At 40.7% G+C, this 27483-nt stretch overlaps 1 protein-coding gene and 1 pseudogene across 2 annotated transcripts in view; one reads left to right on the top strand and one right to left on the bottom strand.

Annotated features, from left to right (window-relative positions):
• The window catches only part of ACTL6A (actin like 6A), a 27027-nt gene extending 21271 nt beyond the window's left edge, over positions 1 to 5756 (bottom strand). The window contains exon 1 of one of the 2 annotated variants that reach the window (XM_059920569.1): positions 5567 to 5756. In XM_059920569.1, the coding sequence (XP_059776552.1) occupies positions 5567 to 5591 (25 nt within the window). In that variant the 5' untranslated portion in view covers positions 5592 to 5756. Of the gene's footprint in view, positions 1 to 5307; positions 5398 to 5566 lie in introns of those variants that run through there. The other variant, XM_059920570.1, reaches the window with a different exon arrangement.
• On the top strand, positions 5590 to 27483 carry LOC132364363 (large ribosomal subunit protein uL5-like; annotated as a pseudogene).

Genomic DNA, 27483 nt, shown 5'->3' with positions numbered 1-27483 from the left:
TTCCAATGCAGGGGATGCAGGTTCAATCCCTGATCGGGGAACTAAGATCCCACATGCTGCGGGGCAACTAAGCCCACGCGCCACAACTACTGAGCCCATGTGCCTCAACTAGAGAGGCTGTGTGCCGCAAACTACAGAGCTCTGGAACCCGCACACCACAACTAGAGAGAAGCTCACGCGCCGCAAAAAAAAAGTTGTAAACTGATACAACCACTATGAGCAATTTAGTCATATCTACTAAAGTTGAAAACGTGCATACATAGAAATTACACTTATGTCTTCTCTAGAGAAACTCTCTCACGTATATCACAAGGAGACATGTAAGAGAATGTTCACTGGCTATGTGATCTCAGGTGATTTACTAACCTCTCTGCCTCACTTTCCTCATGTGTAAAATGTGCATAATAGTCGCTATCTTGCAGGATGCTAGAAGTATGGAAGCACTTAGAACAGCACCTGGTAAATAATAAGCACAATAAGTGGTAGCTGCCATTATAATTATTATCATCACACTGCTTGCCACAGGAAAAGGTAGAAAGATTAAACGGTCTCTCAGTAGGAAAATAAACTACAGTTTATTCATAGAGTGAAATACTACATAGCAGTTAAAAAAGGTCTAGATCTACATGTATTAACATGGATAAATCTCAAAAGAATTAAGTTTAAAAAGCTAGTTACTATGCACACATATTTTGATACTACTTATTTCATTATGGATTCACACACACTTAATAAAAGTATAAAAATATGCATAGTGTTGGGGAATATTACATACCAACTTCAGGTCACTGGTAACCTCTAAGGAGGCAGAGAAGAGGAATCTATATCAACAATATAGATTTTATCTATATTGTTGATTTCAACAATATCAATTTTATTTCGTAAAATATCTGAGGCAAATTTGACAAAACATTACATTTATTTAATCTCAGTAGTGAGTACAGAAGTATCATATTAAACTTACATATACTTTATTTTTTAATGTTTAAAGTATTTCAAAAACTAAAAAAATAATTTTTAAAATAAAGATCAATTATTACACTACAATTATCACAGTTGAGAGATGGTGTCTTTACAGCATAGTGATCTCATTTTTATTGAAATAAAATGAAGAGCCACCTATGTTTGAAAGGAAGTTTCTGTATTTGTTACATTTCCCAAAGTAATCAACTTTTCTCTATACAATCTCTGATACAAATTATTTTGTCTGAAAGAAAAGGTCCTTAAAAGCAGAACACTGTATTTGTTTTCACCACAGCATGTAAACTCAGGTACAAACAGTAAGGATTGTATACCAATGACATGAATTGGTAAATTCTAACACTTTGATTAACCAGAATGTTGGGTAAAGAAATATCCTAACTAGGGCTTCCCTGGTGGCGCAGTGGTTGAGAATCTGCCTACCAATGCAGAGGACACGGGTTCGAGCCCTGGTCTGGGAAGATCCCACATGCCGCGGAGCGACTAAGCCCGTGTGCCACAACTACTGAGCCTGCGCGTCTGGAGCCTGTGCTCCACAACAACAGAGGCCGCGATAGTGAGAGGCCCGCGCACCGCGATGAAGAGTGGCCCCCGCTTGCCGCAACTAGAGAAAGCCCTCGCACAGAAACGAAGACCCAACACAGCCATAAATAAATAAATAAATAAATAAATAAAAATAAATTAAAAAAAAAAAAAGAAATATCCTAACTAAATGAATTAATTGCTTGGTTAACCAAAATTTTCTATTCCTGTTCTCAAGGATCAACCTTTTGCCTTGCACCAGGGCTTTTAACCTTTTCTGTTCCATGGACCCCTTTGACAATGATGGAGGCTGAAATTCATATGTTGAAGTCTTAACGCCGAGTAACTTAGAATGTGACTGTGTTTGGAGATAAGGTCTTTAATGAGGTGATTAAATTAAAATGAGATCATTAGGGTGGGCCCTAATCCAATGACTGATATCCTTACACGAAGAAGAAATTTGGACACAGATATGTGCAGAGGGAAGACCATGTGAAGACACAGGGAGAAGACGGCCATTGAAAGCCAAGCAGAAAGGCCTCCAAAGAAAACAACCCTGTCAACACCTGATCTCAGACTGCTAGCCTCCAGAACTGTGAAAAAATTAATTTTTGTTGTTTAAGTCACCCAGTCTGTGGTACTTTGTTATGGCAGCCCTAGCAAACTAATACAGACAGCTTAGGACACTTATGAATGTCGTCTTAGAATGTTTTTAAATAGACTATAAAAGAAACTCATTAGAATAAAATTCAGTTAGTTATATCCATGGACTCCTTAGGGAGGCCAAGGACTCCATGTCAGGAGCCCCGCCTCTAACTTACCCTTTCTTAGGTAACCTGCTCCACTCTGACAGCCTCAATTTCTACCTAAACAGTGGTACTTCCAATCTCAAATCTCTCTCTCAAGCCCTCACCTTCAACCAGATCCAGATCTCAAACTTCTTACTGTACATCGCTTCCACCTGATGTCCCAGGGGTACCTCAAGTTCAACATACCTGAAGCACTGTCTCCTTGTCCCCATCCTGCCTAATCTAATCTCAGCTGTGCTTATCACAGTTAGTGGCTCCAGTCATCAGAGGTAAATCTTCCTGAACACCTTCATATTTCATATCCCTCATTAAGTTCTGACAAATATTTCTGCTAAATATTTCTCAAATCCCTTCTTCTTTAATACCATTGCCACTGCCTTGAGTCAAGCTCTTATCTCAACCAGGAATTACAACTCCCTACAGGTATTGTGCTTCCATCTTTACCGTCTCAATCCACCTTTCAAACTGCTGCACTGTGATCTTTCAAAACTGTAACTGAACATTTTGGTACATAAATCCTTCAATGAAAAGAAAAGGGAGAATCATTCAGTGGTTTTCCATCATCCCAAGATAAAATTCAAATTATTCTACCCAGGTGATATTCAAGACCTAGCATAATCTGGCAGCAGTCTCTCCTCCCACCTCATACACTACCATTACTGAAGAGTATGTTGTCTCCTAAACACACCATCTACTCTGCATATGCTGTCCCTCTCTATTATTCTTTCATCATCCTCATAACCTCCTTTGTAAAGTCCCTTGACTCCTCCACATTGAGTTAATAACTTTTTTGTCTGTGCTACCTTTGTATCTTCTATATATTGTCATTATTGAACATACTTCACTGAATTTATCATCCATATAAGACACTACAAACTATAAGATGCACCATTAGTTCACGCACCGCTAGGAGAAAAACATGCTGCCACACCATCAATAATATTCCAACTTCAGCTCTTTAAATGTGTGTGTGTGTGTGTGTGTGTGTGTGTCTGGGGTGGAACGTACAACTAAAAATAAATGAAATATGGTGTCTATTTATTTGACTGACTCACCTACAAGACTGCGAGTTTCTTGAAGGCAGAAGCTATACTTTGCACATAGCAAGCACTCAAAATTTTTTTGTGTGAAAAGAAAAATCTAACAAATCAGTTATTTTCCTGTCTTAATCCGTGTGGTAAACTGGACATAGTAGAATTTTAATTTGAGGAAGACTCTTGATTCTCAGAATTTGGAAACCCTTTCACAGTAAACCCTTTGGAAAATGTGACCCACTATAAATACTGGCCATACAGTAGTAGCTCAAACACAAAATCATACACTTATTTTTGTGAGTTTTACATACTTTATATGTGAAATAGGCTTTAAGATATATTCCTCTACATAAGCAAATGAGAAACAGGATGTTTATTCTGAATACCTAAACCATACATGAATATGTTGTGGCTCCATACTTGAAAAATGGCTTACGGAGAAACAACCAAAATCTTTTTATTTTTAATTTTTTTTTTATGGGGAAGGGTTTTACTGAAATGCCTTTTCTTTTCCTGCTCCCCACTTACTAGAAAGTTATGTAACTCTGGGCTGGTTAACCTCTTCTACACCTCATTTTCTTCTTTAATAATATGGGGATAAGTAGTACCACCTCCAGTGGTTGTTGTGGATTAACTGACCTAATGCATGTATTAAATGCAATGCATGAAAAGCCTCTGGAACAGTTCTTGGTACACAGTATGCACTCAATAAATGTTAACTGTTGGCATTATTAGTATCCATTTCTATGGTAGTCACATTTAACAATGCCTTGTAAGGAAATACTCAGTGGACAGCCTTTAGGTTCTTGGATCAGTGAACCTGAAAGTCAAGAGTCAGCAGCCTCCGTGAGGCAAAGGCACACAGATCAAGTCTTTCTGTCAGGATTACATCTTCAGATGGGGAAGAAGTAAATCATGAAGATCCACTAGGCTTTCTCCAAAGTAAAACTAGAAAACTACTGACTCTCACATTTGAGAAATCCAAACCAAAAGCATATATGGAGAAGGAGAGGGTGAGGGTCAGCGTGTCGCCTGAGTAGAGACTCAAACTTCACTCCAAAACCACTAAAAACTTTGAAAACCTTATTTTCATCTCCTACCTATAAAATGCCATCTGCTTCTGAATGCAACAATAACAAAAGCAACACTTTGGGTTCGTCTCTTTCTTCTCTAACTCATCAAACACAACACAAAGCATGAATCATATACATCAGTGCTTCATCTAGGTATCTTGCAAAAACGGAGGCTCTGACAGTAGATTTAGAGTGGGGCTTGAGAGTCTGCATTTCTAACGAGCTTGCAGGTGAGGCCGATACTGCCGATCCCTGGATCATACTTTGAGCAGCAAGTGAAGCATTATCCCACTTAACCTTCACAACCACCCCAATGGGTAGCAACCATCATTCCACACAAGAGGAGCCTTAAGCTGGGAAAAGTTAAGTAACTTGCCCAAGGCCAATGAGCTTACTAAATGGTGAGCCTGATATTCTAACCCCGGTCTGTGTAGTCCCCAGGCCCGTGGTAATCGTTCACTACACCGCAGCCCACCCAACCGTAACCATCCTTCAATTACATGTGTTCCTAAATTAAGCCGGAGCAGACCCGCCCACAGGTAACTCCGGAGCATCCACAGTCAACAAATAGGCAAAAGTCACTGAAAGGCGTGAGGCAGAGTGAGCGCGGGGCGCGGACACAGAGGAGGCTGCATCCTGAGTAACCGCCACTCCTTCAATCAACTCCACTCCTCGGGGCTCGCTCTGCCATCTCCGGGACGCCGCGGAAACCTTCCGTCCACGCCAGCGAACTGCCAGGACCTCCCAAGTTTAAGAACATGCGAGCGCACACACGCCGACAGAGCCGGCTGTGAGAGAGGGGACCCCGGGGCCCGTCACCCCAGCCTCGGCTCGCCGGGCCGGGCCCCCGAGAGGAGCTGCCCGCCCATCCCCGGGGCGGCGCGCAACCTCGAAAGCCGGCTCCTCCGCGGGCCGAGGCTGGAAGGGGCCGCAGGGGGCGGCGACTCCGGGTGCCTGAGGCGCTCGCTGAGCCGGGTGGGCTCCAGGGGCGGGCAGAGCGCGGGGCGGGGATGGGGCGGGGAGGCCGGGGTCCCGAGACGGGGAGACCGGAAGGGCCGCCGGGGAGGAGAGGGGAGGGCTGGGGGCGGCGGTTACAAACCCCACGCGCTAAAAAGGCGCGCTCTCTCCATCGGCGGCACTCACTCACCTCCCCCGTACACCCCGCCGCTCATGGCTGCTATCGACGCGACTCCTACGCTAAAGGCCACCCGGCGAAGTGACTGCAACGGCCGCGACTGCGGGTCCGGAGAAGCGCTGGTCCCCGACTCCCTTAACTTCCACTGCCACCCCCCTCAGGCAACAAAGCGGCGTCCACACACCCCGGCACGCAGGCACACTTGCTGTCTCCCCTTATCAGCCAATCACGAGAGGCCCGACTACGCTTCAGCCAATCAGAATGAGGCTGTGCTGCATCCCTGCCGCGGCACCGCCAGTTTAGCCAATCGAAGGCAGCCATGGGGGCGGGGAGAGGGGGAAAGCGACGGAAGGAGGGAAGGAGTTGGGTTGCGGAACTGGGGGGCGGGGCTTTCCTAGTGGGCGGGAAAGTGGGGCGGAGGGAGCAGGAGCGGGAGGAGGAAGGCCGAAGGCAAGAGTCGGGGGCGGGCCTAGGGGTGTGGCTGGGCGCGGAGGAGCGGTGGGAATCCGGCAGAGCGAGGTAAACCTCTGGAAAACAGTCTGGAATTTGAGAAGATGTCTCCACGCAATAGTTTCGACGGTTCTGGGTTGTAGTGAATGAAGGATTTTTTTTTTCTGAAAAAGTATTTTCAACTAACTTATGTTGAAAAAATTAAATGTTATGTTCCACTTTGGGGTAGGAGGCACCAGTGAATCGTACAAACCAATAGGACCCAGAAATTTTAACAAAGGTTATTAATAATTAAAAGAAGAAGGAGATGATACAGTATCCCAGCTAAATTTAGGTAGCACTTAGAAACTTTTTTTAAGTGTCATCAATTTCTTTTATCCTGTGAGACAGGTATAAAGCAATGTAATCAATCCTCATCCAAGCGAGCACCTAGTCCTAAATACATCTCAGGACGGTCTGCTCTTAGTCCCCTATGTCTCCCAGCCCAGTCCAGATGACCGTTCTCTCTCCCCTGGATTACTGCAACAGCTGGTCGCTTGCCTCTTGGCCACACTGCAGGCAGCCTGATCTGTAAAAACGCCCAAATCATGATCATGTCCCTCCAACTAAAACTCCTAGATCGGTTGTATACCCTTGTGGGTTGAGAGCCATTGTTTTTTATTTTTTAATAAATTTATTTATTTATGGCTGCGTTGGGTCTTGCTGCCCGCGGGATGCGCCTGGATAGCCATTCTTAAATTGGTTTGTCTAGAGTCTAGACATATAGGTAGTTCTTAACCTTAAGAACAATTGAATAAAACCCCATCAGTCTCAGTGCCAGTAGCGCGGCAGAAAGTGATAGAAGGGTGGGGAACAAGGCTAGTGAGAAAACCCTTTCCTATTCACTTAGCAGTATAGTCTCAGTATCCCTGATCATTTAGAAACTCCGTTTACCCAACGAGATAATGCAGAGGTCAGCAAACTATTACCCCAGAGCCAAATCCAGCCTGCTTTTGTGTGTGTGTGGTTTTTTGTTGTTGTTGTTTTTAATTTTTTACAAAAAAATTTTATTGAAATATAGTTGATTTACAATGTTGTGTTAGTTTCAGGTGTACAGCAAAGTGATTGTTACACATGCATATACAAATGTATATACAAATGTATACATATTCTTTTTTTACATTCTCTTCCATTGTAAGTTATTACAAGTTATTGACCATAGATAGTTCCCTGCTTTGTTTTTGTATGGCCAGTGAGCTAAGAATGATTATCGCGTTAAAATTTTTTTAAAAATATTTTTAAGAAAAACATTTTGTGATATTTGAAATTCACATTTCTGTGATAATAAGCTAAGTTTTACTGGAACACAGTTGTTTACTGGAACACATTTATGGCTGCTTTTGCTCTGTAAGGGCAAAGTTGAGTTTTACTACAGAGGCCATGTGGCACACTAAGCTGGAGGATGTATTTACTGTTGGATCCCTTATAGAGTTTACTGACCCCAGAGACAGTACATGTAACACATCTACCACAGTGCACCAAGTACTCTATGTTAACTGTGGGCCCCATGATTACAGTTCTCACTGTGGATACATAACAAATCCCCCAAATAATTCTATTTCCACTCTATGTCTTTATGTTGTGTTAGACTAATAAAGCTGATGAGTTGCAAAATGAATAAAATATAAAAACTATTACTTTGGTAATAGCTAAATATTGAAGAGATACTAGTTTTGTTTATAATACACAAAATCCATTTTTATCAATTTACCATTTAAACACATAGTAATTCATACATAGCAATTTAAATAGATTATGTATATTGATATCTCTCATCAGTACTATCTCTAACATCTCCCATGGAAATAAGATACCATTTGGGTTGAAAAAGAGTGAAATATTTGTCCCACTAGTTCAGAGTGCATCAGAAAACAAAACAGTTCTGCAGGGTTAATGAGGACCACACCCCTAGCCTCCAGGGAGGTCTGAGATTCTGTGACTGTCCCCTCCCACAGAGAACACACTGGAGTGCTGGGGACTCTTCAGTCTGACAGCACAAAGAGACAGCTTGAGAAAATACTGAAAAGTCATGGTTAGATGTTCTTACTTAAAGTGTTTTGCTTCATTTGATAATTTGGAAAGATATTAGAAAACAGATCAGCACAATGAATGTAGACGACATTTTATAGTAACTTTAAATGGACTACAGTCTATAAAAAATTTTTGAATCACTATTTTGAACACCTGAAACTAATATATCGATAATACTGTAAATCAACTGTACCTCACTTTAAAATAAAAAGAAAACGGATCATTCATAATTTCAGGTCAGCTTTTTCTCTTGATGTATCGGGTGGACACATTGCTTTATAAACCACTTGAAATACACTTCAAATGAAATGAACTTCAGAGTACATTTGATGTCAGGATTAATCACGTTAGTGCAGATAAAGGGGCACAAGTAAGCCTTTCATAAATTTTAATCAGCAAAAAATGTAATAGGACAATAAAATTATTGGCTCTAAAGCACTAAATTGCTGGAGGAAGGGACTTTTGAGAAAGGAAACCTATTCAGCATCCTAAGGGAACTGTGCATCCTCAGTAATAATGACATTATTTCCTCTGAGGCAAGACTTATACCATGGCAGCTTGTTTTCTTCCATTCTTCCATAATTAGAAAACTGGTGGAATATACATTAAAAGAAAAATACTGATCCAGCAGAATCTATTTTACAAAATATAAAATATCTGAGAGTTTTTTTGCATTAATATTTCTCCTCTATAGCCTATAGTTTCTCTAAAGTCTTGACTCAGCCTACATTATTGTTACTGATAGCTAGTCAGATCAAACAACAACAACTCAAGGTTATTGTCTGTATGTCAGTTCTCAAGGGCATAATATACCAAAACAATCAATGCTTGCAATTTTCCTGCCTGAGCCAGCATATTCTGTATGTCAACCTAAAAATAAAAGATATTGAAGTAACATGTATGTAAACATCTACCCACAGTAGACGCAGTGGTTGACTCTGAATCCAGATCTATAGAAATAAGTGCCCTTTCAGAAATCCTTTGTAATCTCTGAGCATCAAGAATTTCCTGAGTATTCGGTGCAACCCTCGGTTTTGCCTCGCTGGGTCGCTGGTCTTCTATTATTGTAACGCTGCACCAGAAAGCGTCTGATGCTGCATCCTTGCTCCTTCTTTTTACCAGCTCTGTCAGAATTCAGATCAGAGCAGTCATTACAAAATGTTACTGCTCTTGTCCTCTGTCTTAGCCTTTAACGAGTTTAGAGTTGAAAAAGAGAATTGCAACTGTTATTAATGCAAGTTAGGAAACACATTCAAGGGATTATCATCTGTTAAGAATAACACAAAAATTTATGTACATTTAGAATTATTTCATGCTGCAAAATACATGACATTAGCAATTATGAAAAAGAACTTTCAATGTAAACATTTTTGTGTGGATATGTGTATATATAAAGAGTCATCGTAAGTACCCTCCTCTTTTTATAGAAGCTCCAAAAATAAAACACTCATGCAAGCACTACTGAGATAAAGAATGAATATCTGGAGTCTAGAATTTTTTACCAATAGACATATGATCAGTCAGATTCATCTGTTTGCCATTAGAATAGTAAGAGATCCGCTCACCATTTCAAATAATATGACCTAGATATACAAAGAAGCAAATGAAATTATATTTGATCATAGCTGGTACCTTTATAACACAACAATTGGTTTGTTATAGTGTTAACAATGTGATCCTGAAAAGACAAAGAAGTAAAGCAGATGAAGTGCTAGATGCTCTCTGGATTTTATGTCTTTACTATTTCATTATCACTTTAAAATCTCTTTGTTCATTTGATATAGCTCTTGTGAGATATCACAAGGAGTAAACGATGTCAGCATTTAATCGATTGGTGCCATAAAGGGGTACTATGCTGCCATGGGTTGCTTTGGGGCAACTCATGGGCATCCCACTGATCTAGGACAGTGCCAACACCATGTTATGGGACTGTTACACAGCCCAAGGAGCAACGGTGAATGGAGTCCGAAGTTCATGCTCCTGTATTGCTTCATTAGAACAATTGAAACCATTTTGGAATCAGAAGAATTTCATCTGCCATATGATAATAATGACTATAAATTACTGACCTCCTAATACATGCTATCATAGGAAACGTGCTTTATATATAATATTTTCCATGTAATCCACACAACATCCTCATGAGGGTTTTGCATAAGAGGCCCAGAGTGTCAGCAAGTTGCCCAATATCACACAGCTATTGGAAGAGTCAGGATTTGAAATTACCAAGCATGCTGTTCCTACTTCCTAAGATACCTTTTTCTTTCTACTTCCTCTACACTTTCAGTAAAGTTTTATTACATATATATATATTTTTTTAATCAAAATGTACAAAAAGAAATGTCTCTCTCCTACCTGTGTCCCTAGCTGCCAATTTTCCTCTTCAGAGATGTTCTATGCTTCTACAAGTAATTATGTAAATATATCCCCCCCCCCCATTTTTCTGATATAAATGGTAATTCACATTACGCTAGTGGGTTTTAAAAAGCATTCTCCTTGGAAACTAATTTTAAAATGTTTACTTTTTAACATTTTTATTTTAAAAAATTTAGTGGATAGCCTATACACGTGGCTAGAAACTGAAACAATACAGTAAGTCCCCTACATACGAACCCTCAACTTGCGAACTTTAAAAGATTCAAACGTGCATTCACATGTCCAATCATGTCCAATAGTTAGTTCACGTGTCTGGCATACACTGTCATGTGCGTGCATCTTCTACAAGTGGTTGTGCTTTTGTATACTTTACTATACAGTACTGTATAGAGTACAGTAGTACAGTATCTTTATTTTAAGGCCAGGGTGTCTGGAAGCAAGGGTGAAAGCAGCAGTGAAGTAGCTGGTACTGCTAAGAAGCGCCAGGAATTGGACACCCAGAGAAAGGACAAAGAGAGACAATAGGAAAAAGAAATAACTGAAGAACTGAAGGATTCTTGATGCAGGAAATGGCAAGGGGATTTTTTTATTTGAGGAGGCACTGTTAGTTTTTGAGGCATGGGACCCGAACGTAGAATGGTACACGAAGGTTGCAACAGCCGTTCAGAATGCAATCCAGTGCTACCGTGTCATCTATGACGAGAAAAAAAGAGCTACTACCCAGACATCACTGGATCGTTTTTCAAGAGGGATAGAATTGAATCCAGCAAGGAGCCAGAACCTGTGCCATCAACGTCAGGCGTGACTGAAAGTGCAGCTTGCCCTCCGTCTCCTATTGCTGACGATCCTTCACCTCTACCATCTCCCACCTCTTCTCCCTCCTCCAGTCAGTAACTCTTCTTACCTGCTCACTCGATGCCAGCCCCTGTATGCCAGCTGTTGTACTGTACTACTGTACTTTTCAAAGTACTGTACTGTAAGATTAAAAATGCTTTCTTATTTTTTGTGTTTGTTTTTTACATATTATTTGTTTGAAAAGTATTATAAACCCATTACAGTACAGTGCTATATAGCTGACTGTGTTAGTTGGGTACCTAGGCTAACTTTGTTGGACTTAACGAACAAATTGGACTTATGAACGTGCTCTCAGAACGGAACTCATTCGTATGTAGGCGAGTTACTGTACAAAAGAGTGAAAAGCAAGTCTCTCTCCCTCCAGTCCTTGAAATTTTTCAATTCTTCCCACCAGACTGAACCACTTTCACCAGTTTTTTAATTTTATTAATTTTGGCTGCGTTGGGTCTTCGTTGCTGGGTGCGGGCTTTCTCTAGTTGCGGCGAGCGGGGGCTGCTCTTCCTTGTGCTGCGCGGGCTTCTCATTGCGGTGGCTTCTCGTTGCGGAGCACGGGCTCTAGGCGCACAGGCTTCAGTAGTTATGGCACAAGGGCTCAGTATTTGTGTCCTGCGGGCTCTAGAGCACAGGCTCAGTAATTGTGGCTCACGGGCCTAGTTGCTCCGCGGCATGTGGGATCTTCCCGGACCAGGGCTCGAACCCGTGTCCCCTGCGTTGGCAGGCGGATTCCTAACCACTGCTCCACCAGGAAAGCCCACCAGTTCCTTTTGTAAGCTTCTAGAGATCATCTTTTCAAATAAAAGCATATATTTGTATCCCTTCCCCCACTATATTTTGTTTATTTAGATAAGCAGTAGCATATTGAACACATTGTTTTGCACCTGACTTCTTTCACTAAACCATAATACCTTGAAGATCATTCCGTGTTAGTTTGTATAATTCTATCTTTTAAATTTAAACATCAGACAGAATTCCATTACATGTATACACCATAATTTATTTCACCAGTTCTCTATACATGGACATTTACGTTATTTCTAGTCTTTTGCTAGTGTGAAGAATACTGCAATGACTATCCTCTTCTGTGTGCATATGTAAGAGAGCTTTTATGCAGGATGAATTCTCAGAAGTGGAATTGTTGAGTCACAGGATATATGCATTTATTTCAATGGTCATTGCCAAATTACAGAGGTTGTACAATTTATATTCCCTCACTAGCATGTTCGGAAGTACACTTTTTCATCCAAACCTCACCAACACAGAACGTTATCAAACTTAGGTCAAGATGGAGTTTTTATAAAAGATGTTTCATTCATTCACTAGCTGTTTAGGTAGAGCTCCTGATTTTACTGATTGAATCTATTGATTCATGGTATACCAGACCCAGGAGTACATTCAGGGGACTCCAGACTGTGGATGACAAAAGAAAGGTGAACCTTTGAGCAGCTAATTTATTGGATACCTACGCTAAGCCAGGCACCGGGAATACAGGGAGAAGTGAGCCTGGGTTCTCCTCAGGAACTGTAACTGTTCCCACTTTTGGTGAAAACGGCTGCAAACACATTCCAGTTGCTACTTGGAGAATGGATGCCCAAGTTCATTTAGGCTTAGACCTCCAAAGCTTGAGAAGTGGTGGGTGGTGGTTCTGCAATTTTTTCATTTGAAGTCTTTTATCTTCACTCTGGCATATGAATAAGACAGTTGCAAACAAAAGAGAAGGCATTTGGCACACTTAATAGGTGGTACTCACATTTTAATTGCAGGGTGCTCTGTATCTCCAGCCAGGGAACAGTCTATAAGGTTTGTTTTATTTTGTTGATAGGTGGGGAGAGGGTATTTCTTTTGTTCTTTTTTTGGGTGGTAGGGGAAGGATATCAAAGTTTTTTTTTTTAAATATGAGAAACAGAGGAATTATTAATTATAAAATCATCAGTATTTGCAGATGATTCTAATAAATGCCATCTTCCAGCTCTAAACTGACTACACAAAAGGCTTTATTTTGTGGAAAATTATTTTAATCATTAGATATGTAAAATAATAAGCCGAATGTTTAGTTTTTTTGTTTTTTGTTTTTTTTTTTTAAATAGGAATTTTTTTTTTTTTTTTTTTTTTTTTTTGCTTATCATACCATGAAGAAAGTGATACTTCTTTACCATTTCAGGATCATTTTCATCTTTTTTTATAGCTACTTTATTTATTTATTTATTATTTATTTTTGGCTGTGTTGGGTCTTCGGTTCGTGCGAGGGCTTTCTCCAGTTGCGGCAAGCGGGGGCCACTCTTCATCGCGGTGCGGGGACCGCTCTTCATCGCGGTGCGCGGGCCTTTCACTATCGCGGCCCCTCCTGTTGCGGGGCACAGGCTCCAGACGCGCAGGCTCAGTAGTTGTGGCTCACGGGCCCAGCCACTCCGTGGCATGTGGGATCTTCCCAGACCAGGGCTCGAACCCGCGTCCCCTGCATTAGCAGGCAGATTCTCAACCACTGCGCCACCAGGGAAGCCCGAATGTTTAGTTTTTAACAGATATCTGGTCAAAATGGATATCCTTCCCTGTTAGGGTATACTTGAGAATGCAACAGTTATAAATGCACCATATATTTATAATCTTTTTTTAAATTGAAGTATAGTTGATTTACAATGTTGTGTTAGTTTCAGGTGTACAGCAAAGTGATTCATATATACATCTATCCATTCTTTTTCAGATTCTTTTCCTATATAGGTTATTACAAAATACCGGCTATAGTTCCCTGTGCTATACAGTAGTTCCTTGTTGGTTATCTGTTTTATATATAGTAGTGTGTATATATTAATCCCAACCTCCTAATTATTCCCCCCCCCTTTCCCCTTTGGTAACCATAAGTTTGTTTTCTATGTCTGCGGGTCTATTTCTGTTTTGTAAATAAGTTCATTTGTATCTTTTTTTTTTTTTTTTTTTTTTTTTTTTAGATTCCACATATAAACGATATCATATGATATTTGTCTTTCTCTGACTGGCTTACTTCACTTAGTATGATAATTTCTAGGTCCATCCATGTTGCTGCAAATGAGGAAAGCCTATATTTAAACTTACCATTATGTTTGTTGATTTCTGATTAAAAAAATCAAAAAGTGCCCATAATCCAGATGGAAACACCCAATCGCTGAAGAATTTGAACATAAAAATTAGGTCGTAATTAGCCTATTATGTGTAATCTATACTATAAAAAATACTATGATTTTTGAGTCCAGCCTTTCTTTCCCACCCCTCCTGTTACCTCATATAGCTTCTATAGAATCACATTACACTACTCTTGAGAGTAGTGAGATTACTCACCTTGGTTACCAACTGTCAAACTTTGATAAACTTACACAGGGATTAAAAGGCTGCTGATTTTACTGTTTGTAGCATCAGTGCTGCACCAAATCCAGGAGTATTTTTGGGGACTCTAGACTCTGGGCAACAAAAGCAAGCAGAATAACTTACAAGCTGAACCTTTGATTATTTCATGTTGTTCTGTCAGCCGTTAGAAGGATCCATGTCATTCCCACTGTGCCAGCTGGTCTATAGTAAGAAACAGAGACAGCAGTGCTCCCAGAACGTTTTTGGTGTCTATCCCCTGGGACATGTGAACAAGGAGATTTCTGAGGGATTCACCGCGATATCCCTTCTGGAAGGTTCTTGAGTAACACTTGACAGTAACAGTTTTAATTGTAATTGCTAGTTTGAAGCCTTATTTTAAAAACTTTACCTAAACTTGCTCTATTTCACATAGCTATCACTATGATCATAATCACAACTATTAACTAATATTTATTGAGCTGTGTTTATTGCAAACTGCTGACCTTGAAGTTACAATAGGAATAAGGCAAAGAAAACCAGGAAAACAAACATATAGTGCAGATAAGTATTGAAAGGGAACACAGAGAAACAAAAATAGTTGTACGTGACTAGTAGAGTTATGTGTACGTTTTAAAATGTTTTGTTTTGTGTCATAAATTTGTTTTAAACATTATTGGCTTTAACAACACATTTAAAATTTTACACCAGGAAAGTAGTTTTACAATCCTAAATTGGGGTTTTAATTTCCAGGGTAACATTTTGGTACGTATTATTTCAGGGTTTTTTCCTTTGCTTATACTATCTCTTTATCTCTATAAAGATATAGATATAATTTATAAATAATTACAATATTTTAATATATAATTATATGTAGTTACACATAATTTTATTTATATAATTTGACATATATAATATTTAATAAAGTAACAACATACTATGTAAGTTCACATTCTGTTCTGAAACATGCTTTTTTCACTTAATATATTTGGACAGGTTTCCACAATATTATATATAGAGTTACATAATTTAAAAAAATGATTGTTTTGGACTTCCCTGGTGGCGCAGTGGTTAAGAATTCGCCTGCCAATGCAGGGGACACGAGTTTGAGCCCTGGTCTGGGAAGATCCTGCATGCCACGGAGCAACTAAGCCCGTGCACCACAACTACTGACCCTGCGCTCTAGAGCCTGCAAGCCACAACTACTGAGCCCACGTGCGCCTGGAGCCCGTGCTCGGCAACAAGAGAAGCCACCGCAATGAGAAGCCCGCGCACCGCAGGAGTAGCCCCCGCTCGCCGCAACTAGAGAGAGCCCGCGTGCAGCAATGAAGACCCAACGCAGCCAAAAATAAATTAATTACTTAATTAAAAAAAAATTTCACTGTAGGGATAGTTCGTTATTTATTTAAGCAACTGCCTATTGATCGACATTTCAATTATTTCTAATGTTCTGCTGTTATAAATATTCATGTAGATCAAATGATAGTTTTATCTCCTATTATAAATACCTTGGATGTCTGTGTCATTGCATATTTGTGAATACTGATTGATGTATACAAGTTTAAAATCTTTTTATGTTGACATTCATATTAATACATCAATCATTTTCTTTATAATTTTTGTACTTAGTATCATGCATAGAAAGGTGGATAAGGACTTCCCTGGCAGTCCAGTGGTTAAGAAGCTGCACTTCCAATGCAGGGGGCATGGGTTCAATCCCTAGTTGGGGATCTAAGATCCCGTATGCCGCATGGTGTGGCCAAAAATAAATAAATAAATAAAAAGATTTATTTTTAAGAAAAGGTGTATAGCTACCAGGAACTGGGGTATTTTGTTGTCGTTTATTTGTTTTTCAGAAAATCTAGCCCTCTGCTGAATTCTCCAATATGTACTTGGATGGCCCTGCTCACCATTTTTTCATTTATATCAGGAAAACTGCTCAAAACCAAAGCAGGAGGGAAAGCTGCTGCCCAGGACTCAGCCACCCTGCCCTGACTGTGCTCCGGCTGCTGGCAGCTGAGTTGATCTTCCGAGGCTCTGGCTGAACTCTATCTCCCGGCTAAATCCAAATTCTCACTGGCACACTGAGGCACACTGCTTGGGGTCCTGCCTGGCCTGGCTCTCCCCACTCCGGCTTCCCTTGATTCTGCCTGTGCCCCTGGCTAGCCAGGCACAGCTGAACTCCCAGGGTGCCAACCTCAATGGTCTTCCTGAACTCTATACTTGCTCACGCCTTCCAAACTAGTCTCACACCCTTGGCTGCAACTTTTTAACTCCTGACCTGCCTTGTTTGTTGTGTGGTCCCCAGCTCTGAAAGGCTAACAGAACAAATGCCGAATGAAACTCCTCTTCAAATAGTTCGCAGTGTATGGAGTTTGCAATGATGCATATTTGTTACTCAAGGAAAAAAAAATCCATTAAGTAAGAAAAATCCAGTTAGCCCTCTGAAGACAATGTCTCACACACATTTTCAGATATCTAAATTAAATCACAGCATACTCCTAATACCATCCACAAAGAGATCTGGGGCGGGAGGGGGGATGCCAAGGGAGAGAGGTGAGGAGGACATATTTATATGAAGGAAGTTAACTCTTACAATTAGCTATATTCTAATGAAAATAAACTGATTCGGAAGACCTAGAAGATGACACTACAGCATAATAATTTATAAAACAGTGTGGAATTTTCAGTAAACTTTAAAAAATACTCTTTCTTGAAGTTTATGAGAATTTATTGTCACAAGTTGTTTTCTTGCTCTAAGAATTCATTTTCTCATAAACTGTACAGAATATCTTGTAAAAAATAAACCCATGGAATAGTATTTCTAAAATGCAGTGATTCTTTTATCCTCTCTTTTGTCATTTATAACTCTTTCTTTGAATCTTTCGAAGAATTTCCAATTTTCTTTGTAGACTGACAAAAATAACTTCAAATCACCTTGGAATCTGTGTATAAGCATAGGATCATGGCATTTCTTTCTGAGAGAATTTGTCTATTACTTCTAGTAAATTTTAAAGATGAGGAATAGCAAATGATAATCCCTCATTTTTTTTGCCACCTAACTCCAGCCCTTGTTTTCTTGCCTTTTCCTGACATTGGAATGTCAGAGCCTGGATTTCCCTTAATCATGTCTTTAGATTAGTTTTCTATTACTGCTGTAACAAGGTATCACAAAATTAATGGTGTAAAACAGCACAAACTTATTCTCCTACACTTCTAAAGGTCGGAGGTCCAAAACTGAATCTTAGGGAGAATAAATCAAGGTATTCACAGGGCTGTGTTTCTTCTGGAGGCTCAAGGGGAGAACACATGGCTTGTCCTTCTCAGCTTTAGAGATTACCTGCAACCCTTGGCTCATGGTCCCACATCACTCTGTCTTCTGCTTCTGTCAACACATCCCCTTCTCTGAGTCTGACCCTCCTACCTCTGTTTTATAAGGACTCTTGTGATTTTGTTGTGCTCACCCAGATAACCCAGGATAATCTCCCAGTATCAAGGTCCTAACCTTAATCACATCTGCTAAGTCTCTTTTGCATGCACAGGGTCCAGGGATTAGAACGTGGACATTTTGGGGGGGACCATTATTCCGTCCTAATCCAGTCACATACTTGAATCTACTTTATAATTTTGCCTGGCTAACTCACTAATGGGAAAACACCATTAATATTTTTTGTTTTTAAAACTAAAGTATAAAGGCAATAGCTATGTCCATGAAAAGAGCAGAAGAAGATATTAGGGCAAATACAGTTCTGTAATGATCTATTTCTGTAATTACACAACCACATATTCTCTCTGCCAGTTCCCTCCTTTCATACCTTGGTTCCATCCATTCTCATATCTCCCATGCCTGGTCTTTAACTAGGATCTTCTTTTGGGCATTAGGAACTCCCCATTCTAAGATCAAGAAGCTCCCCTACATCCTTGAACACAGTTTCTCTTAAATATAGTTCATGACTAACTACGATTAAAGTTTGGTTTTCCACCAATACCACTGTCATCTCTAATGTAGGCCACTTCCCATTGTGTTTCCCCAGTGCTCACAGGGTAAGGAGGCATTGGTATATTCTATTTAATTGCTACTTCCCTACTTTTTCTCCACCACTGCTCTCAATACCATATGTGTTTTGGAAGCCCAAGCCATTCACTTACACATCCCTTCTCCTACTTTCTCTAATTATCTATGGAATTCAGGATACTCTCCACTTTCCTTGATCATTTCAGGATTTCAATCCTTCTCTCTACCCTATCTATCGCCATCAAGCTCAACAGCTGCATACAAACTTTCCAACATTCTGACCTCACAATTCTTACTAGGATCAACATAATTCCTTAATCTTCACATGCCTCCTCTCCTTGCCAGCTGGGTCCAGTAACGCTCACTCATTGATTCTGCCCGACCTTCCATGGTCGAAGGCTTTGGGAAGCTCTGCATCGTCATTTGGAAAGCTCAAAAGTAAATAGACCTTCTTGCAGTTGAACTCTGACTTTATTTTTCATTTCTAGAAACTGGGCTTCGACTTGATGTCAAGAAGTTACCAAGGAATAAAATTGGTTTTCATCTTGCTCCCTTTTGTTTAAGGCCTGTGACAGTCTCCTCTCCCCATAGGCCTCCAGGGGTCCTGACCTCTCTCCTCCCCCCAGTTCAAGGCTGGGGCTTTATCTGTGGCAAACTTTCCTGGCACTTGAAACCTGCCTCTCTGTGTCATCTCAACTCTGAACATTACCTGTGTCTAGAATCCAGCGGCCACATCCATCCTGAGGCTGACCATTCACTTGGACCCTGACTTTGATAGGTTCACATATTTCCTGACTACTGTGTTCTGCCTGCTTGGCTGGACAGTCTTCCAGTACCAACAGCTGGGTCTTTATCCTCGGCACCTGTTCACCCAAGTAGACTGGTCCAGCTTCAATTCAGTCTACCCCACCAAGCTGCAATGAACTTCTCTGTGACCAGCTATGCAATGAGATATAATAGCCCCCATGCTTTCTACCACTCTCTCACTGCTATCCAACTGGATTTTCCTTCTCCCTTTGTTCTCCAGTAGCTCACCCCACAGGCTCTCTGCTTTTTTCTTGCGTTATTTCCTTCCCTCACCGCTCCAGGACATTCCAAACATTTTAGATCCTCTCATGTCTTGGTTTCTCTGCCATCTTCTCTCTGCCAATATTCCAAACTTGGTTAGTCCCTGGGGTCATCATTAGGACCATCTACAAAACTTCCAGTTCTCTTCCCTCTAGGTAACTGGTAGGGTCTTACTTCTCCAACCCCTCTGCTCTGGCCAATGAAACGTAATCGTGAAAAGTCTCATTTCCAGGCAGAAGCTTCAAGAGAGAACGCTTCCTTTACCACATTCTCTTTCCCTTCGCCTCCATGATCTACAGCACACTCTGGGTGAGGAGAGTGGCCCCAGTTGACTGACAATGGACACATAGCGACAGAAGAAATAAATCTTTGTTGTTTTAAGCATTTGAGATTAGGGGGTTGTTACTGTACATAACCTAACCTATCCTGACAGATACTGATCCTCCCATCTGTTTTCTCCTCTCATATTCCTGGTCTGTAGCGGACCTGGTTGTTTCACCTGACAGCATTCCTTTGCAAACCACCCCTTCCTCAATTTGGGTTTATGTAATTCATGACTTCAGGGGTGAGTGTATGACTCAGACCCAGGCAGTCAAACTATCCCATCCACTAGGCCCCAGTGATTAGTCCAGTGATGGTCACGTTACCCAAGTTGGGCCAACTGTAGTCTATATTAGGGTTTGGCTGGAAAATTGGGAGAGAAATGCTCTTTTTGCGGGGGCTTGCTAAAGCAGGTAGACTGTATACTGGAGCTGGCAGTGGCTACTTAGGAAAGCAGAGCTAAACAATGGAGAAAAATATAATTTTGATGATATTTTTTGAGGCTCTGGATTTAGCCATGTCATAAATCATTATGCTCTTTAGACGTTCCTGTTATGTAAGCCAATACATTTCCTTTTTTTCTTTAATCTATTTTGAATTGAGATTTCTGTCACTTGCAACTGAAAAAGTGCTGATTAAAACAGCTGCAAAGCATTAAGGGAAACATCAGGAAACCATACAATTTTCCTTTATACTTTTACCCTATAGAGTATCAACTGAATTCTCACTGGGATCAGCAATCCTTTTGCTCAGCTTTATTTACTTCCTAGTGTACTCCTCATGGGGCATATTCCAAACATTCTCTATTCTCCTTAATTCCTTTCCCACTCCCTAAGACGAGCTAGCCTTTCACTTCTCTGAAAAGAAATTCATCTCTCTTGAGTGTCCTCCACTTTAACCCTATTCCTGTGTATTTTCATCTATCCATCTCTTTCCAAACTTAACTGTATCACTTGTTCCTCTGCCGGTGGCTTTTGTGTCCTGGTTTTCCTCTTATATCTCTGATCACTCCCGTGTCTCCACTTCTTTCCACTGCAGCCTGGGAACAACTGTTCACAGCCTCTAACTATCTTTTCTTCCACTGCAGATTCCTGGTATCTATTCCTTTGGCTTTATCTGTCACCCACAGGCAAATAGCTCTCAAGTCTATACATTCCAGTCTTGGCCTGCTAGACTTTTGCATTCACATGCCCCAGTTGGAAATGCACCTCAAACTCAACATGTCCAAAAGTGAAATTATTCTACTCAATTCAAACTCTGAGTTATTCTGGACAATCTCAGCTTCTCTCCTCTGTACCCTCAGATCCAGTTAGTTACTATGTCTTATCAATACCACCCTATGATACCTCTCCAAACTATACCCTCCTTACTACCAACACAGCTACTAGTTCTGGCTTTTATTATCTGCTTTGCAGACTCATGCAGTCATTGCCACAGTTTCCCTAGGATGATCAAACTCCAGAAGGCCAAAACCAAAAGGAAGTAAAAAGATACAAAATGAAGTAAGTTTTCAGTTGCTACCTCTAGTCCGGGCACATACATCAGCTCAGGACTCTCTGTTGAATGTTTGCTAGAGACCTGTTACTTTCACAAGCCAGATCTCAATATTTCATATCCACAGTGATATCCTCAGCACACTTGGGAATAGTACGTCTTATGCTCAGGGGCCATTGCTGCAAAATTCTTTTGTAGTCCTCATGGCCCCACTGAAAATTTCAAACACGCTATTGCAAAAGCTTCCAGAACCCATGCAATATCATTGTTTTGTTAGAGAGTGTTCGCCCGGCCTTGTCCCAGACCCTTTGACCTTTTTGTTCCACTACTATCCTGAACAGCCTTTTATAACAGGGCCTTACAATACACTGTTTTATAAAAGTCTCAACCCTAGGTGTATAAACCTGTAAGAATCGCTCTAACAACGATAACCTACCCTGCCTCCTGCCTCTCCCCTTTTTAGCTCATTCTCTTCAGAAAATGGTTCCAGTTCCTTTCTTGAAGCACAGCATGGATAACTCTGTAAAAAATTCAGTTGCTCACACTAACTACAGAATCCAACCCCAACTCCTTTGTCTGGTGTCCTAGTCAATTTGGGCTGTTAACAAAATACCATCAACTGAGTAGCTTATACAGTTGACCCTTGAGCAATGCAGGGATTAGGGGCACCCACCCTCTGTGCGTTTGAAAATCCAAGTATAATTCATAGTTGGTCCTCCCTATACACAGTTCATCCATATATGTGGTTCTGCACCTGGGATTCAACCAACCGGGGATGGTGTAACACTGCAGTATTTACTATTGAAAAAAATATACATGTAGGTGGATCCATGCAGTTCAAACCCATATTGTTCAAGGGTCAACTGTAAACAACAGAAATGTATTTCTCATAGTTTTGGAGGCAGAGAAATCCAAGATCAAAGTGTCAGCCTCTCTCCTTGGTTTGTAGATGACTACCTTCTATCTCTGTCTTCACATGGTCCTTCCTCTGTGTGCACCCATGGCTGTGTCCAAACTTTCTCTTCTTATAAGGACATCAATCATATTGGATTAGGACCAATGAGTCTTAAAGACCTCATTTTAACTTAATTACCTCCTTAATGAGCACTTGTCAATATTCTCATTTTTGAAAAGTAGATTTGACTTAGATATGCAGAGATAGGGGATGCTGTAAGGACACAGTATTATGAACAAAGTCCAGAAACCTGGCAAGGAAACCTCAGGGAATGACAAGTGGCCAGTTTGGTGGCTAGAGAATCAGGTGTGGGAAATGAGGATGGATAGGTGGTGTCATGGGCTGAATTGGGTCCCCCAAAATTTGTATGTTGAAGTCCTAATCCCCAGGATCTCAGAATGTAACTATATCTGGAGATACATTCTTTAAAGAAGTAATTAAGTTAAAATGAGGTCTTTAAGGTACACCCTAACCCTAATTCTAACTATCTTTTATAAACTCTGTGCAAACACTGAATTAGCCAATATACTGAACCAGTTCTTCTAAGGGAAGTACAGGATTAGGTTCCTGTGAGCCTCTGATCACAACATTTTCGTCAATGAACCAGTGAACACATAACTTTGTTTTATGTGTGTTTCTGTTTAAAGACACCTTATTTAATATACATTGTTGACTCATTAACATTAAACTAACAGCCAACCGTACCACAACTCATGCCTGAACAAAGCCTATGTAACATCTGTATTTTTTCTGTAAGGCACATCACAGCCTTCTTGTGCTTAGAAACACTGGGACAGCACTTCAGCACTATGCTTGGGAGTCATTTTAAATAGCAAAACCACCAAGAAAAAGAACATAGATGCAAAAACATGACACTAAATAGACCATAAAAAGGTTACTGGTTTACAGTATGAACTCAGCTGGGAACGCGCATCTTGAGCAACTCAAATTTTTTGTTGTACTGCACATGTTTGTGAATGACTGCACAAGTGCTGCAAGTAGTGATTTTGGAGTTAGAGATAAATTCTAACAAGTAGATGAATTCGCAAACACAGCATCTGTAAGTAATGAGGATCAACTGTACTATTAATCCCATTTTACAGATAAGGAAACTAAGACTCAAAGCAGTTAAGATCTTTCACAAGGTTACTGCTTGTGAAGCTGGCACAGCCAGGATTCAAACTCCACTTTGTAGAAGAGGGAGATTTTTTTTTCACCTGTACTGAGTCAGAGTTGAGGAAATCAGTCAAGAACACTAATACAGAGGCTGCAAATAGCAAACAGCCTTTGCAAAAACTTGCCAATTACATGAAGCATGATTTCTGGGAATGGCACCAAGATATTAGTGAATAGCAGTCTCACACTTTAAACAAAGAGAATTGTTCTTAGAAGTACAGTAGTAACATATTTATCTGAGGGCCCTAGAGCCCAAGTGACCAAAATCCACAGCCTTTGTTTCTGCAGAGTTCATGTTGTCATCTTCTCAATACAATTCTGTTTGGGGGAAGAAAAAAAATAAAAGTGCACTCACACCCAGGCATTACATAGTATACAAAAGCATAATCAGGGTCATATTATAATAGGGCAATTCAAGGAATTAGTTGTCAAGTCTGTAAAGGGGCCTTCATGCACCAAAAGCATAGTATATCACGATAAGCCATGTTTTCAAAAAGCATTAATTCATCCAAAACAATGTACTGAGCTGCCACTGTGTACTGGGTGTTATGTTCAGTACTCAACATCAGAGTGAATGTGAAATAGTTCCTGCCCTGGCCATAGTCACAGAACAGTGCCTGAGGCAGGTGTAATTGGGTGTGCCTGTGTGTGCGTTCCTTGGCAGTTTCGCTCTGTTTCCCCCCCTCCCATACTTAATGCATCTGTACATTTGCACAGCTGCTGAGAGCCTCCTCAAACCTTAGGACTGAGATACGTATAACATATCAGCTGACCTGGGAATGTCGGAAGCCAAATTACAAAGCAGTTTCAAGACCCATGAAAGAGAATCCACCTGAGGCAAGAAGGAGTCAGAAGTGATAAGGAGGGCAGCAAGAGGTTCCAGGAGTCCCAGAGCAGTGGTGGCTTGGGGCGCTGTAGGAGAGCTCTTTCTTGCACCTGTCTTCCCTGAGCCACCACCCGGACACCACCACGTGTTCCTGTTTTTCTTCCCATCCCTCTGACCTCCGCTTTGTGGAACCCACCTCCTCTTTCCAGCTTCTAAATAAGACTGTCCTAGGGGTCCATCCGCAAATCTCTCTTTTTTTTTTTTTTTTATGAAGATGCTTACAATACTTTATTTTAGGTTATTTCCAATTTTTCACCAATTTAAAAAATTGACCAACTCAATGAAACCTTGTGAATACAATGTTAAAAAGTATAACTATGAATCATAAAATTTAAATTTAGTATGAAAAGATAAGAATGGCAAATTATATTGAAGCTATGTGGAATTATGTTTATAGACAACAGGAAGAGAAAATAAAAATGTAAATATTGCTTGATAGGATAATGGGATTAGAGGTGGTCTTTTAAATTTTTCATTGTTATGCTAATACAATACCTTTATAAAACCTAAAAATCTTCAAACAACATATTTTTTAAAAATTGTGGTAAAATACACACAACAGAAAATGTATCATTTTAACCATTTTAAAGTGGACAGTTCAGTGATATTAAGTCAACAAATTTTTAAAACTTTCAGATGGCACCTGAATAAAAGATGTGCTGTCCATTGGTGATTTTAATGTATCTGGTATATAACTAAAGTCACCACAAAACTTTTTCTGGGAAATTGGCAGATCATAAACATAAAAATTTTATTTTGCTTTATATTAAACCTTATTGTTTTACTGTTTCAAAATTCAAATTTACTCACAAGAAAGAGTTTCATATTAGAGCAAATCTCTTTTCTCTTGTATCTCTTCTCACTCCCTAAGTGATCTTATCCAATCTCAGGTTTTTAAATTCAGTCAAGGACCCAACAAGAAACAGATGGCACAGTCAAATTACAGTAATTCAAGCAGGGCTCACTGAAGGGACTATTTGTAAAAGTGTAAGGAGAGCAGTACTCTCAGGCTAGTAAGGGGAGAAGCTGTTTCCACCCAAGGGCCAGAAGGGGTGAAGGGACAGAGCAGTTCCTGCATCTGGAGAGACAGCTGTGTGGAAGCCTGCCTGACGGGAGCTGTAAATGTTCACAGAGAGGCTCAGGCAGCTGAGGAGAACTGCAGGGAGGGAGTTGGAGAATAAGTCATCCCACCTTGCTCTCCTCTCTTCTGATCTGCTGCCAGAGGGCTGAATCTGCCGGAAACCAGAAGATTGGAGTCCACTGACTTAATCCCTATGGATTAGTCTATATGGAGGCAGGGAGCAGGGTGGAGAGGCATGGAGAGAGAATATGGAAGGCCTGTAGAGATATCCAGCATGCTCTCATAAGTGGAAGAGTCACACGTATAGCTCCAATGCTAACTTTTCAAGTTGAATCACAATGGCCTGCTCGAACATCTCCACCCAAATTGTCACTTGAGTGTCCCATGCCCAGGTCTGGTCCTTGCCTATCCTGTTCCTTCCCCACTCCCCCACCAGTTTTACCACCATTCGCTTGATTGCTTAGACCCAAACCTAGCTTTCATCCCTGAATCATTTACTTCTCTTACATCCAATCCATGAGCAAATATGTCAGTTCCACTTTTTTTTTTTTTTCAACAGAGACATCAATGGTTTAATGGATAGGGTTCAGCTCCACTTTTAACTAGTGTCCAGGGAATTCCCTGGCAGTCCAGTGGTTAGGACTCGGAGCTCTCACTGCCAAGGGCCCACGTTCAATCCCTGGTCGGGGAACTAAGATCCCACATCCCACAAGACATGTGGTGCAGCCAAAAAAAAAAAACTAGTGTCCAGAATCTGGATACTTCTCATCACCTCCACAACTTCCACCCTAATCCATTCCCACATATCTCTTGCTTATATGACTGCAATAGACTACCACCTGGTGTCCCCACCCCTGCTCTTGTTCCCACTATGGTTGATTCTACTTTGGGCCACGTTAGGTCTACACAGCAGCCAGAGTGATCTTTCTCTAGTCACTCTCTAACTCCTTAACCTGTTTAAATTTTCTCTCCAACTATGTCCACTTAAATGCTTGTCATATGTTTATTCATTTATCTGTTTATTGTCATTTTCTCCGTTAAAGTGTAGGCGTTATGAAGGCAGGGATCTTCTTGTCTACTGAGTAGTCCCCTCAGTTGAAAAGACTTTCTTGAATGAAAAAAAAAATAATACCTCTGCAAAAGACACTGTTAAGAGAATGAGAAAACAAGCCACAGACAGGAAGACAATGTTTGCAAAAGACATCTCTGATAAAAGACTGTTATCCAAAATATACAAAGAACTTTTAGAATTCAACAATAAAAAAAAAACTTGATTAAGGAATGGGCAAAACTCCTGAACAGACAGCTCACCAAAGAAGATATACAGATACTCTTCCCATTCTCCACCAAGGCTCAGGATCAGAGTGAAAAGGAGAGCCTATGTGGGAACTTTGCATCTGTAAGCTCTGCCTCAACATCTGTGTGGGGCAGAGTGGAGACTGACTGACCCGGGCAGCCTCAGGGCTGGAGCAGCTCACAGGCTGAACCTCTGTGTTCTCCAAAGCTAGATACACCATCAGGTCCTTTGGCATCAGGAGAAATGAAAAGATTGCCATCCACTGTGAGGCCAAGGCAGAAGAAATCCTGGAGAGAAGTCTAAAGGCATGAAGTATGAGTTAAGAAAAAAAGAATTGCTCAGATACTGGAAACTTTGGCTTTGGGATCCAGGAACACATCGATCTGGGGATCAAATGTGACCCAAGCACTGGTATCTATGGTCTGGACTTCTATGTGGTGTTGGGTAGACCAGGTTTCAGCATCACAGAAGTGTAGAACAGGTTGCAATGGGGCCAAACACAGAATCAGCAAATAGGAGGCCATGCGCTGGTTCCAGCAGAAGTATGATGGGATCATCCTTCCTGGCAAATAA

The sequence above is a fragment of the Balaenoptera ricei genome, chromosome 4 (genome assembly GCF_028023285.1).
Source record: "Balaenoptera ricei isolate mBalRic1 chromosome 4, mBalRic1.hap2, whole genome shotgun sequence".
In the NCBI taxonomy this organism is placed as follows: Eukaryota; Metazoa; Chordata; class Mammalia; order Artiodactyla; family Balaenopteridae; genus Balaenoptera; species Balaenoptera ricei.
Note: the sequence above shows the minus strand (reverse complement) of the source record. Positions and strands in the feature narration are given on the sequence as shown.